Source organism: Pseudophryne corroboree, chromosome 6 (assembly GCF_028390025.1).
Source record: "Pseudophryne corroboree isolate aPseCor3 chromosome 6, aPseCor3.hap2, whole genome shotgun sequence".
NCBI classification, from domain to species: Eukaryota; Metazoa; Chordata; class Amphibia; order Anura; family Myobatrachidae; genus Pseudophryne; species Pseudophryne corroboree.
Window position 1 is genome coordinate 89,383,501 of NC_086449.1, and position 15,327 is coordinate 89,398,827.

General features: G+C 47.9%; 1 protein-coding gene across 2 annotated transcripts in view; it reads right to left on the bottom strand.

Annotated features, from left to right (window-relative positions):
- The window catches only part of LOC134936440 (intercellular adhesion molecule 5-like), a 127,188-nt gene that overhangs the window by 13,779 nt on the left and 98,082 nt on the right, over window positions 1-15,327 (bottom strand). For both annotated transcript variants that reach the window (XM_063931468.1, XM_063931467.1), the window contains exons 5-6: window positions 13,922-14,179; window positions 8,905-9,165 (exon numbers count right to left, since the gene is read on the bottom strand). In XM_063931468.1, coding sequence (XP_063787538.1) covers window positions 8,905-9,165; window positions 13,922-14,179 — 519 coding nt within the window. The remainder of the gene's footprint in view (window positions 1-8,904; window positions 9,166-13,921; window positions 14,180-15,327) is intronic.

Here is a 15,327-nt window from a genome sequence, read left to right on the forward strand (position 1 = left end):
TTTCGGATTTCAGTACCATCTGTATGCAGATGATACTTAAATCTACCTATCCTCCACAGATTTGTCACCATCTGTATTGGGCCGTGTCACTGAATGCCTTTCTGCCATTTCATCTTTGATGACATCTTGCCACCTCAAAGTTAATATTTCCAAAACAGAATTAATTATATTTCCACCGGCCAATAGTAGTTACCAACCTGATAGCTCTATCACTGTTGAGAACTCGACAATCATCCCTACCCCACAAGCTCGCTGCCTAGGTGTCATTCTTGACTCTGAACTGTCCTTTGTTCCCCACATTCAATCTGTCTCAAGATCATGTTATATACAACTAAGAAACATATCCAAAATACGACCATATCTTACACAAGACACAGCAAAAACTCTAATCCATACTCTCATTATCTCCCACATCGATTATTGTAATAGTCTCCTGACTGGTCTCCCCAAACATAGGCTCTCACCACTACAATCCATTTTGAATGCAGCTGCGAGGCTAATCTTCCTCGCTATACATTCATCGTCTGCAGATCCGCTCTGTCAGTCCCTCCATTGGTTACCGGTATTCTACCGTATTAAATATAAAATACTTTTACTTGCATACAAGGCTATTAACCAAACTGCTCCAACATATCCACATCTCCACACCTCTAGTCTCCAAACCTTTAAACGTTCCCTGAAAACTCACCTCTTCAGACAAGCCTATCAAATTCCAGACCCACCCACATAACCTTCATTGCTTCCCTATCTAATTACATCCTCTGTAGAGTATTCATAACATCACATATCTTGTCTTTCTTAACTCTCACACCTTCCTGACACTTGGCCAACATTGCTGGGTGATCATATCATACAACCCATTAAGAACCTAGCAATCTGGTGGACCATTATGCAATAGGTAGCGTCTATCCTTGTGTATCAATGCCTATTTCCCTATAGAGTGTAAGCTTGCAAGCAGGGCCTTCCTACCTCTATGTCTGTCTGTTTTTACCCAGTTTTGTTCTATTACTGTTGTTCTACTTGTAAAGCGCAATGAAATATGCTGCGCTATATAAGAAACTGTTAATAAATAAATCATAATAAATAAATAATTATGCAGGGAATACTGAGTGTGGAAATACAAGAGTCTACATCCTCATAATCATCCTATTGTTTCCAGCTGACATCCGCAGCACAGACTCAGCTATAATCTAAAGCACAGGTTCTCAAACTCGGTTCTCAGGACCCAACACAGTGCATGTTTTGCAGGTAACCCAGCAGGTACACAGGTGTATTAATTACTAGAGATGAGCGGGTTCGGTTCCTCGGAATCCGAACCCGCCCGAACTTCAGCTTTTTTTACACGGATCCGAGCGACTCGGATCTTCCCGCCTTGCTCGGTTAACCCGAGCGCGCCCGAACGTCATCATGACGCTGTCGGATTCTCGCGAGGCTCGGATTCTATCGCGAGACTCGGATTCTATATAAGGAGCCGCGCGTCGCCGCCATTTTACACGTGCATTGAGATTGATAGTGAGAGGACGTGGCTGGCGTCCTCTCCGTTTAGAGAAGAAATAGATAGGAGAGTGAGAGTGAGACAGTGACACTTCATTTACTGGAGCTTAGGAGGAGTACTCAGACAGAGAGTGCAGAATTTTGCTGATAGTATTAGTTAGTTATACTAGTGACTGACCAGTGACCACCAGTGCAGTTTTATATTATTTAATATAATCCGTTCTCTGCCTGAAAAAACGATACACAGTGACTCAGTCAAATACCATATCTGTGCTCAGCCCAGTGTGCTGCTGCATCATCTATGTATAATATCTGACTGTGCTCACACAGCTTAATTGTGGGGGAGACTGGGGAGCAGTTAGGTTATAGCAGGAGCCAGGAGTACATATTAAAATTAAACAGTGCACACTTTTTTTCTGCAGGAGTGCCACTGCCAGTGTGACTGACCAGTGACCTGACCACCAGTATATAGTATACTATATTGTATTGTGAATGTCTGCCTGTAAAAGTTAAACACACGTCGTGTGACTTGTGTGGTGTTTTTTTATTCTATAAAATAAAAAACTCATTCTGCTGACAGACAGTGTCCAGCAGGTCCGTCATTATATAATATATATCTGTCCGGCTGCAGTAGTGATATATATATATTTTTTATATCATTATTTATCATCCAGTCGCAGCAGACACAGTACAGTAGTTCAAGGCTGTAGCTACCTCTGTGTCGGCACTCGGCAGTCCATCCATAATTGTATACCACCTACCCGTGGTTTTTTTTTCTTTCTTCTTTATAAATACTACATCTCATTATCATCCAGTCTATATTAGCAGCAGACACAGTACAGTACGGTAGTCCACGGCTGTAGCTACCTCTGTGTCGGCACTCGGCAGTCCGTCCATAATTGTATACCACCTACCCGTGGTTTTTTTTTTCTTTCTTCTTTTTACATACTACATCTCATTATCAACCAGTCTATATTAGCAGCAGACACAGTACAGTACGGTAGTCCACGGCTGTAGCTACCTCTGTGTCGGCACTCGGCAGTCCATCCATAATTGTATACCACCTACCCGTGGTTTTTTTTTCTTTCTTCTTTATACATACATACTACATCTCTTTATCAACCAGTCTATATTAGCAGCAGACACAGTACGGTAGTCCACGGCTGTAGCTACCTCTGTGTCGGCACTCGGCAGTCCATCCATAATTGTATACCACCTACCCGTGGTTTTTTTTTCTTTCTTCTTTATACATACATACTACATCTCTTTATCAACCAGTCTATATTAGCAGCAGACACAGTACGGTAGTCCACGGCTGTAGCTACCTCTGTGTCGGCACTCGGCAGTCCGTCCATAATTGTATACCACCTACCCATGGTTTTTTTTCTTTCTTCTTTATACATACTACATCTCATTATCATCCAGTCTATATTAGCAGCAGACACAGTACAGTACGGTAGTCCACGGCTGTAGCTACCTCTGTGTCGGCACTCGGCAGTCCGTCCATAATTGTATACCACCTACCCGTGTTTTTTTTTTTCTTTCTTCTTTATACATACTACATCTCATTATCATCCAGTCTATATTAGCAGCAGACACAGTACAGTACGGTAGTCCACGGCTGTAGCTACCTCTGTGTCGGCACTCGGCAGTCCATCCATAATTGTATACTAGTATCCATCCATCTCCATTGTTTACCTGAGGTGCCTTTTAGTTGTGCCTATTAAAATATGGAGAACAAAAATGTTGAGGTTCCAAAATTAGGGAAAGATCAAGATCCACTTCCACCTCGTGCTGAAGCTGCTGCCACTAGTCATGGCCGAGACGATGAAATGCCAGCAACGTCGTCTGCCAAGGCCGATGCCCAATGGCATAGTACAGAGCATGTCAAATCCAAAACACCAAATATCAGTAAAAAAAGGACTCCAAAACCTAAAATAAAATTGTCGTCGGAGAAGCGTAAACTTGCCAATATGCCATTTACCACACGGGGTGGCAAGGAACGGCTGAGGCCCTGGCCTATGTTCATGGCTAGTGGTTCAGCTTCACATGAGGATGGAGGCACTCAGCCTCTCGCTAGAAAAATGAAAAGACTCAAGCTGGCTAAAGCAGTAGCACCGCAAAGAACTGTGCGTTCTTCGAAATCCCAAATCCACAAGGAGAGTCCAATTGTGTCGGTTGCGATGCCTGACCTTCCCAACACTGGACGTGAAGAGCATGCGCCTTCCACCATTTGCACGCCCCCTGCAAGTGCTGGAAGGAGCACCCGCAGTCCAGTTCCTGATAGTCAGATTGAAGATGTCAGTATTGAAGTACACCAGGATGAGGAGGATATGGGTGTTGCTGGCGCTGGGGAGGAAATTGACCAGGAGGATTCTGATGGTGAGGTGGTTTGTTTAAGTCAGGCACCCGGGGAGACACCTGTTGTCCGTGGGAGGAATATGGCCGTTGACATGCCTGGTGAAAATACCAAAAAAAATCAGCTCTTCGGTGTGGAAGTATTTCACCAGAAATGCGGACAACATTTGTCAAGCCGTGTGTTCCCTTTGTCAAGCTGTAATAAGTAGGGGTAAGGACGTTAACCACCTCGGAACATCCTCCCTTATACGTCACCTGCAGCGCATTCATAATAAGTCAGTGACCAGTTCAAAAACTTTGGCCGACAGCGGAAGCAGTCCACTGACCAGTAAATCCCTTCCTCTTGTAACCAAGCTCACGCAAACCACCTCACCAACTCCCTCAGTGTCAATTTCCTCCTTCCCCAGGAATGCCAATAGTCCTGCAGGCCATGTCACTGGCAATTCTGACGAATCCTCTCCTGCCTGGGATTCCTCCGATGCATCCTTGCGTGTAACGCCTACTGCTGCTGGCGCTGCTGTTGTTGCTGCTGGGAGTCGATGGTCATCCCAGAGGGGAAGTCGTAAGCCCACTTGTACTACTTCCAGTAAGCAATTGACTGTCCAACAGTCCTTTGCGAGGAAGATGAAATATCACAGCAGTCATCCTGCTGCAAAGCGGATAACTGAGGCCTTGACAACTATGTTGGTGTTAGACGTGCGTCCGGTATCCGCCGTTAGTTCACAGGGAACTAGACAATTTATTGAGGCAGTGTGCCCCCGTTACCAAATACCATCTAGGTTCCACTTCTCTAGGCAGGCGATACCGAGAATGTACACGGACGTCAGAAAAAGACTCACCAGTGTCCTAAAAAATGCAGTTGTACCCAATGTCCACTTAACCACGGACATGTGGACAAGTGGAGCAGGGCAGGGTCAGGACTATATGACTGTGACAGCCCACTGGGTAGATGTATGGACTCCCGCCGCAAGAACAGCAGCGGCGGCACCAGTAGCAGCATCTCGCAAACGCCAACTCTTTCCTAGGCAGGCTACGCTTTGTATCACCGCTTTCCAGAATACGCACACAGCTGAAAACCTCTTACGGCAACTGAGGAAGATCATCGCGGAATGGCTTACCCCAATTGGACTCTCCTGTGGATTTGTGGCATCGGACAACGCCAGCAATATTGTGTGTGCATTAAATATGGGCAAATTCCAGCACGTCCCATGTTTTGCACATACCTTGAATTTGGTGGTGCAGAATTTTTTAAAAAACGACAGGGGCGTGCAAGAGATGCTGTCGGTGGCCAGAAGAATTGCGGGACACTTTCGGCGTACAGGCACCACGTACAGAAGACTGGAGCACCACCAAAAACTACTGAACCTGCCCTGCCATCATCTGAAGCAAGAAGTGGTAACGAGGTGGAATTCAACCCTCTATATGCTTCAGAGGTTGGAGGAGCAGCAAAAGGCCATTCAAGCCTATACAATTGAGCACGATATAGGAGGTGGAATGCACCTGTCTCAAGTGCAGTGGAGAATGATTTCAACGTTGTGCAAGGTTCTGATGCCCTTTGAACTTGCCACACGTGAAGTCAGTTCAGACACTGCCAGCCTGAGTCAGGTCATTCCCCTCATCAGGCTTTTGCAGAAGAAGCTGGAGACATTGAAGGAGGAGCTAACACGGAGCGATTCCGCTAGGCATGTGGGACTTGTGGATGGAGCCCTTAATTCGCTTAACAAGGATTCACGGGTGGTCAATCTGTTGAAATCAGAGCACTACATTTTGGCCACCGTGCTCGATCCTAGATTTAAAACCTACCTTGGATCTCTCTTTCCGGCAGACACAAGTCTGCTGGGGTTCAAAGACCTGCTGGTGACAAAATTGTCAAGTCAAGCGGAACGCGACCTGTCAACATCTCCTCCTTCACATTCTCCCGCAACTGGGGGTGCGAGGAAAAGGCTCAGAATTCCGAGCCCACCCGCTGGCGGTGATGCAGGGCAGTCTGGAGCGACTGCTGATGCTGACATCTGGTCCGGACTGAAGGACCTGACAACGATTACGGACATGTCGTCTACTGTCACTGCATATGATTCTCTCAACATTGAAAGAATGGTGGAGGATTATATGAGTGACCGCATCCAAGTAGGCACGTCACACAGTCCGTACTTATACTGGCAGGAAAAAGAGGCAATTTGGAGGCCCTTGCACAAACTGGCTTTATTCTACCTAAGTTGCCCTCCCACAAGTGTGTACTCCGAAAGAGTGTTTAGTGCCGCTCACCTTGTCAGCAATCGGCGTACGAGGTTACATCCAGAAAATGTGGAGAAGATGATGTTCATTAAAATGAATTATAATCAATTCCTCCGCGGAGACATTGACCAGCAGCAATTGCCTCCACAAAGTACACAGGGAGCTGAGATGGTGGATTCCAGTGGGGACGAATTGATAATCTGTGAGGAGGGGGATGTACACGGTGATATATCGGAGGATGATGATGAGGTGGACATCTTGCCTCTGTAGAGCCAGTTTGTGCAAGGAGAGATTAATTGCTTCTTTTTTGGGGGGGGTCCAAACCAACCCGTCATATCAGTCACAGTCGTGTGGCAGACCCTGTCACTGAAATGATGGGTTGGTTAAAGTGTGCATGTCCTGTTTATACAACATAAGGGTGGGTGGGAGGGCCCAAGGACAATTCCATCTTGCACCTCTTTTTTCTTTTATTTTTCTTTGCGTCATGTGCTGTTTGGGGAGGGTTTTTTGGAAGGGACATCCTGCGTGACACTGCAGTGCTACTCCTAGATGGGCCCGGTGTTTGTGTCGGCCACTAGGGTCGCTTATCTTACTCACACAGTCAGCTACCTCATTGCGCCTCTTTTTTTCTTTGCGTCATGTGCTGTTTGGGGAGGGTTTTTTGGAAGGGCCATCCTGCGTGACACTGCAGTGCCACTCCTAGATGGGCCCGGTGTTTGTGTCGGCCACTAGGGTCGCTTATCTTACTCACACAGTCAGCTACCTCATTGCGCCTCTTTTTTTCTTTGCGTCATGTGCTGTTTGGGGAGGGTTTTTTGGAAGGGACATCCTGCGTGACACTGCAGTGCCACTCCTAGATGGGCCCGGTGTTTGTGTCGGCCACTAGGGTCGCTTATCTTACTCACACAGTCAGCTACCTCATTGCGCCTCTTTTTTTCTTTGCGTCATGTGCTGTTTGGGGAGGGTTTTTTGGAAGGGTCATCCTGCGTGACACTGCAGTGCCACTCCTAGATGGGCCCGGTGTTTGTGTCGGCCACTAGGGTCGCTTATCTTACTCACACAGTCAGCTACCTCATTGCGCCTCTTTTTTTCTTTGCGTCATGTGCTGTTTGGGGAGGGTTTTTTGGAAGGGCCATCCTGCGTGACACTGCAGTGCCACTCCTAGATGGGCCCGGTGTTTGTGTCGGCCACTAGGGTCGCTTATCTTACTCACACAGTCAGCTACCTCATTGCGCCTCTTTTTTTCTTTGCGTCATGTGCTGTTTGGGGAGGGTTTTTTGGAAGGGACATCCTGCGTGACACTGCAGTGCCACTCCTAGATGGGCCCGGTGTTTGTGTCGGCCACTAGGGTCGCTTATCTTACTCACACAGCGACCTCGGTGCAAATTTTAGGACTAAAAATAATATTGTGAGGTGTGAGGTATTCAGAATAGACTGAAAATGAGTGTAAATTATGGTTTTTGAGGTTAATAATACTTTGGGATCAAAATGACCCCCAAATTCTATGATTTAAGCTGTTTTTTAGGGTTTTTTGAAAAAAACACCGAATCCAAAACACACCCGAATCCGACAAAAAAAATTCGGTGAGGTTTTGCCAAAACGCGGTCGAACCCAAAACACGGCCGCGGAACCGAACCCAAAACCAAAACACAAAACCCGAAAAATTTCCGGCGCTCATCTCTATTAATTACTCACTGACACGTTTTAAAAGGTCCACAGGTGGAGCTAATTATTTCACTTGTGATTCTGTGAGGAGACCTGCAAAATATGCACTGTGTGGGGTCCTGAGGACCGAGTTTGAGAACCTATGATCTAAAGTAAACACCACAGTGGTTTTATTCTCATTGCTTTACAGCAGCTCCCGAAGTGGGAGATATACACAAGGGAATCAAGCAGTAACAATGTGAGCGGAGAGATAAGCGGCGATAACCAGCTATCACGTGAATGCATGGCTCCTGCAATAGCTTTTACATTGCACACTAAAGGCCAGTACTCACTGGCCGACGTGGGAGAGATGTGTGCTGAGCGTGCGGGGGGGGAGACAGGGGGGCCGCTCATTTCACCCAGCGGGTGAAAGCGACCTGCTAGATTGGCCTGCTAGACAGGCCAATCTAGCACCAGCGATAGCGATGCACGGGGCTGCGCATTGCTATCACTGTGGGGGGTACACACGGAGCGATCATGCTTAAAATCTAAGCAATCTAGTCAGATTGCTTAGATTTTAAGCAGCGATCGCTCCGTGAGTACCCCCCTTTATTTTATAAAGAGGATTCAGCATTATCAATTACATATTGTGAGTCATTCCGACCCATTTGCACGCAGCGGTTCTTCGCTGCGGTGCGAACGGGTCGGAACAACGCATGCGCGACAGCCGCATTGCGCACAGCCGTCGCCGGGCAGCGGCCAGAACAAACAAGAAAGTGATCGTTAGCGCGATCGCAAGAAGATTGATACTCACCGTTTTCCGGGCGCGGAGATCCGAACGCAGGTGTGTCCAGGTATTTGGAGGGCGGATGTCTGACGTCAATCCCGGGACCTTCGTCGCTGGATCCGTCGCACAGGGTAAGTAGGTTTGATCCTGGTCTTGTTTTGCAGGAAACTTTTTTAGCATAGCAGGGCTGCACAAGTGATCGCAGCCCTGCTATGCTAAAATACACTCCCCCATAGGCGGCGTCAAGTTGATCGCACGAGCCGCAAAAAGTTGCCACGTGCGGTCAACTCGGAATGAGGGCCATTGTGCATGTACACTGTTCATGGTGTCATGGTGACCACTGGATCTTGGATAACATGAGATTTGAAAAGGGGGCATCACACTACCTTCTACAGTGATTCTTCGCGTCATTGCGTCTGACCCGTGCATATTTTTAACCGTGCAGGTATAAATCCCATCGTGCTCCTTATCTGCCTTCTGGATAGTGATGTTATGCTGATCCTTCGAGTACACCACATTGCGTGTTGGGGTCTGCCAACTGTAGGAAGGAGGTGGGAATCCCATGGCCTCGCAGGCCAACGTCACATTCTTCCCTTGTATCACTTCCATGGACGGCTTGACTATAATGTTTGATATAATTGGCTTGGCTATGAAAAAAGAAAAGAAAAAAAAAACACTTTAATAAACCACAACGCTGTTCCGTCACAGACACTGGAAATGGACAGGATTAGATTAGATATATGTCCATTTTGACAAACCTGATGTTCTGGTGGGAACAATACATAAAAATCAACACCCTTCCTGGTTTGTTTACAAAGTCATGTGACTGCACTTGAGTTGCTTCTCACATGCCAGGCTTCCATGGCTTAAACTGTAGTATACAGTAGTTTTCATAGGGAAAGAGCATCATTCTCTGACAATGCCTATTTTATACTACAATTCCTGAGGGCTCACAAAAAATGTAAAAGAAAATAAAACACCTACAATACAACAGTTTGGCACACAGAGGAAGCAGGGTGTGGCTTTTATGGGCTCAACAAATGTTATTTTACATGATATGGGTGATCCAGTTTCCTGCTTCAAGTTATGCCTTATCTTCCAGTTTCTCCCTAGTGGCTTAGCATACCGCTACCCATATGGACATTGATGTTAAAGGGAAGAAGTAGCACTGCGGTTAAAAGTACTTACTGTACCACTGCCGACAGGCTGGAGACACAGGGGTAAATTTACTAATACCCCGTTCACATTGCCATTGCCGAGTCACACCCGGGAATTGGATACGGGTGTGACGCGCATTGGACCTGTGCAGTGTGAATGGGGTGGCTTCCTGACCCGGCAATATGCCAGATCGGGTTGCCATCCAAGGGTGGGGCCAGAGGCGGCATCGGGGGCAGGTGCAGAGGCGGTGCTGGAGATGACATCATTTCCGCGCCACCTCTCCCTATGCTGTGAACGGGTGCCAGGTCACATCGACCCAGGTAACCCGTTAACACTGCGCCTGGGTTGAATTACCGGGTCAGGCGACCTGGGAATTCGGCAATGACCCATTCACACTGCACAGCGACTATAATGGCCAATCCCGGGATCGGCGGGATCCCGGGATTTAGGACAAAAAGGCCGGGATTCAATCCTGGGATTGGAAGGTCCAATCCCGGGGATTGAGGGATCAGCGTTGAGCGTCCAGAGGACGCTTAGACGCTGCCCGGCTTCCTCCTTCCGGCTCCCTCTGCGCGGCATGAAGTCATGCTGTGCCATCAGCCGAGTACTGAGGGAGTGCAGGAGGAGGTCCCTACCCGCCCGCCCTCGGTATACGGTTAGTAATGTGTGCGGGGCGGGGTGGGGCGAGGGGGCGGCCACACACTTAAAAGCCAATCCCGGGTATCCCCGGAATCCTGGGATTGGCCATTTTTCAATCCCGATACCCGGGATTGAAAAAATGGCCCGGGATTGGCTTCCCTAACAGTGATCCATGTCGACCCAGCAAAATACCAGGTCGATAACAGTTTTTTTGTGCAGTGTAAACGGGGTAAGAGATGGGAGTACTATTTAAATAGGATGTTGCCCATAGCAACCAATCAGATTCTACTTCTCTTATCTAGCACCTTCTAGAAGATAATACGTGGAATCTGATTGGTTGCTATAGGCAACATCCTATCTTAAATAGAACTCACATCTTAGTAAATTTACCTCACAGACTCAAATACATCAGAACGATGTGTATTTCATGCGACAGGACAGATATTGTACCGATTTATTGCGCGGCTGTACCCACTGAATGATCCGGTATCCGACCGCGCAATATAGCGGTACATCCCACAATCACCTGCATGGTGATGTCTGTGGGGTCGGCCCATCTGACATGCAGCACATCAGATGGGTATACCCTGCTGATGACACATGTGAACGCGCATTTCAGCATACACATGAGGGGTACATTTTCTAAAGCTTCTAAAACAGAGAATTGGTGATGTCACCCATAGCAACCTATCAGATGCTATCTATCATTTTCTAAAAGGTAATAGAGAAATGATAGACAGCATCTGATTGGTTGCTGTGAGCAACATCACCAATTCTCTGTTTTTGAAGCCTTAGTAAATTTACCCCACTGTGTGATATGGCCGATATATCATTCTGATCTGCGTCAGAATGATATAGTATTGGGCAATTTATTGCTAATGGTGTGCCCAGCCTTTCTGTACTTGTCTTCTTGTGTCTAGTTGCCAAGTGTTAGACTAGACCTGAGTATATGTTTCCAAGCTGTTCTCCTCATCCTGAGTGTAGCTGTGGAGAGTTTGTGCATTTCTGCAGATGAATTTGTATGTACGGGTAAGGGAAGCAGGCCCGGCGACAGGGGGGTCAAAGGGGACACCCGTATGGGGCCCCATGGATCAGGGGGCCCCCGAGCATCAGGGGCACAAAAAATGTGTAGGCAGCGCCTAAGAAAGCTGTGGCTCCCGTGCACTCCGGGATGCCCATACGTCAATTAACAGACAATTACTTCCCAATACAAACACCACCCCCGCCGCATATCCCATCACTTGGTCTGAGCTGGTCCCGTGCTGTGTTGCCAGCGTCGCGGCGTCACTACGCATGAACCCGCACCAGCCCGTCCCTGCTGCTGCTGACTCCGAGGAGCTGAGCGGCACAGCACTGGCAGGCACACTGACTGGGAATATCAGACAGCAGCCGACTGCAGCTTTACCAATGTGATGTCCCTACAGACAAGGTCAGTCCCTCCTGGGTCCTTGCAATCTCCCTCACCGTTGTGACAATCTGTGGGTCTGTGTCTATATATGTATGTTTGTGTCTGTGTAGTATATGTACATGTATGTGTGCTTATATATGTATGTTTGTATATGTGTATGTATATGTGTGCATGTGTATGTATATACTGTATATTTATATATATATATATACACACACATTTATATTGAGGGGAAGAGTTGAGGGGGTAGGGGGCCCCCAAAGATATCAGTGTATGGGGCCCCAAGATTTCTGTTGCCGGCCCTGAAGGGAAGGCTGTTTCTGACGGATCTCTTGCACCTAGCATTTGGCTGGTGTAAGTGCCAGTACTAATAATGACAGCCAGGGGCGCTTAACAGAGGAGGGGGCCAGTGAGCACTTCCGGGTAGGCCCCCTCATCTGCACGGCGCAGTAATCGCCAACAATGTTCCCGAGTCTACTGTGCATGCACAGGTCTCCGGAAACATGGCGGCCGCCATCAGGGCCGGATTAAGGGAGGGGCGAAAGGGGTGGTCGTCCCATGGCCTGCACACATTTGGGGCCCCCACACCCAGGAGCGTGGTAGTCTCCCCCTCCCGGCGCCAAGGAGGTGTTCCTTGCACAGCATTTCATAGTCTCGCGGGATTTCAATGCAGCATCCTGCGAGACTACAAAATGCTGTGCAAGGAACACCTGCTAGGCGGCGCTGTTAATGAACAGCTGAGCCGCCGGGAGGGGGGAGACTACTACTCTCCTGGGTGTGGGGGCCGTGACTCCGGCATCCGTTGCTTCGCCGGACAGACAGGTAGCGTGCGCGCATATGTGTGTGTTGTGTGCAGCATGGGTGTGTGTGTGTGTGTGTGTGTGTAAGGGGGGCTATGAGGTCTGTCATCTACTGTAGTGGGGGGCCCCACAACTTCATTGCCTGGGGCCCCCACCATGCTTAATCCGGCCCTGGACACCATGCTTCGGAGACCAATTTGGCTACTGCACGGCGACCATTTTGGCTGCGGTTTTCTCCCGACACTGGACTGTGGAAAGGTAAATATTAAAATATGGGTGCATTTGGAAAAATGTAGGCGTGTCCAAGCATTTGCAGGGAGGGTTCCTGACGTCAATTCCGGCCCTGAACAGGCTGAAGCAATCGCAGCGGCTGAGTAAGTCCCGGGCTGCGCAGAGACTGCACAAGATCTGTTTGTACAGCAGTGCTACACATGCGTTCCCACACTTGCACAGATAAAATACACTCCCCCTGTAGGCGGCGGCTATCTGATCGCAGCAGTGCAAAAATCTCCTGCTAGCGATCAGGTCTGAATTAGGCCCTTAGTCCTTTGCAGTATAAGATAACATATGTATAATGTATAATTAAAGAGCACAGTCTGATAACTGACCCCTAGAGGAGTTGGGGCCACAGAAAGAGGGGCCCACCGGGGGTTTCCTCTATGCCCCTGTGGATGCATGGACCCTCACATTAGCTGTATGGAATCTCTCATTAGCATAAGTTAGTAAATCTGACTTCTGCGGCTGACCCCAAATACAGAAACATTTTGTCTGACACAGAATCAGCCCCTTAGACTTGGTTGGAAAACCTGGAGAATGAGAATGTTCTGCATGAGAGCGAGGCTCATCCAGTGTTGTATTATGTCCGGCACCGCGGAGTCATCACTGCTGGAAATCATCATCAGGAACAAGAGTGTCCTCTACCCGTCAGTGCAGAATTTAGTTTTGGCACAATCTGAGTGCTAGCTCCAGTGCACAGTATTCTGGGGGTTGAAATACCCACAACTGAGAGGAGATAGCAGAGAGCAGAATGGATGAGGCATCATGGTAGGCCCTGGAACCGCTGTGCCCTGAGGTATCTGCTAGCCTTGCTGTACAGGTAGTTGCATCAATGCCCCCATTCTCCAGTTCCCATCATATTTCTGCCCCATTCCCACACAGTCCTGTCCTCTTTAACATATTCACAAGAGCTTACAGGTCATTGCCTCCCTCCCATCCAACTTATCTCTTGTTACTGTGATCTTTTCATTGATCTCACTGGCTACCTGTTGTTGTCATGCTGCGTGATACCAGACACATGGACAAGCCAGGGTTGGAGGCTTATTACAATTTGGTGCTTGTATCCTACTGAAATTCACCATAAAAAAGAAGGTATTAACATCTGAAAGATAAACCATGTACCTTCTAGAGCTATGTCCTCTTCCACAGCGGCTGCTCCATGTTCATTCTGCGCTGTGCAGATGTATCTTCCAAGGTGGCTCTTTTTCATGTTCTGGACAGTAATAACTTTATTGTCATGAGAGAATGTTATGTTGGGTGATGGGGTGCTCCAGTTGTATGTAGGAGCGGGGTTACCATCGGCCTCACAACTAATTCTCACATTGTCACCTTCCTGATGCAAAGAAGGGTCTACTGCAATTTTGACATTTTCAGGCTTGTCTGAAATAAATTGATAGTAGATGTTTATAGATGTATATTGTAGGTTTACACATGAGAAAAATAATCTGTAACAGTTAATGCCGCCCACCATTACCCCACATATAGATACATACACTGCACATTCACTGCTACTGCCTCCACCATTACCCTGAATCCTACATACAGATACTGACACTGTACTGTCACTGCTACTGCCCCCTCCCCCATTACCCAACACCCCACATACAGATATATACACTGCACAGTCACTGCTACTGCCCCCACCATTACCCTGCATCCTTCATACAGATACTGACACTGCACAGTCACTGCTACTGCCCCCATCATTACCCTGATCCTACATACAGATATATACACTGCACAGTCACTGCTACTGCCCCCACCATTACCCTGAATCCTACATACAGATACTGACACTGCACTGTCACTGCTACTGCCCCCTCCCCCATTACCCTGCATCCTACATACAGATATATACACTGCACAGTCACTGCTACTGCCCCCACCATTACCCTGAATCCTACATACAGATACTGACACTGCACAGTCACTGCTACTGCCCCCATCATTACCCTGCATCCTACATACAGATATATACACTGCACAGTCACTGCTACTGCCCCCACCATTACCCTGCATCCTACATACAGATATATACAGTACACTGTACTGTCACTGCTAATGCCCCCACCCCATTACCCTGCATCCTACATACAGATATATACAGTACACTGCACAGTCACTGCTACTGCCCCCACCATTACCCTGATCCTACATACAGATATATACAGTACACTGCACAGTCACTGCTACTGCCCCCACCATTACCCTGCATCCTACATACAGATACTGACACTGCACAGTCACTGCTACTGCCCCCACCATTACCCTGCATCCTACATACAGATATATACACTGCACAGTCACTGCTACTGCCCCCCCCCCCCATTACCCTGCATCCTACATACAGATATATACAGTACACTGCACAGTCACTGCTACTGCCCCCACCATTACCCTGATCCTACATACAGATATATACAGTACACTGCACAGTCACTGCTACTGCCCCCACCATTACCCTGCATCCTACATACAGATACTGACACTGCACAGTCACTGCTACTGCCCCCACCATTACCCTGCAT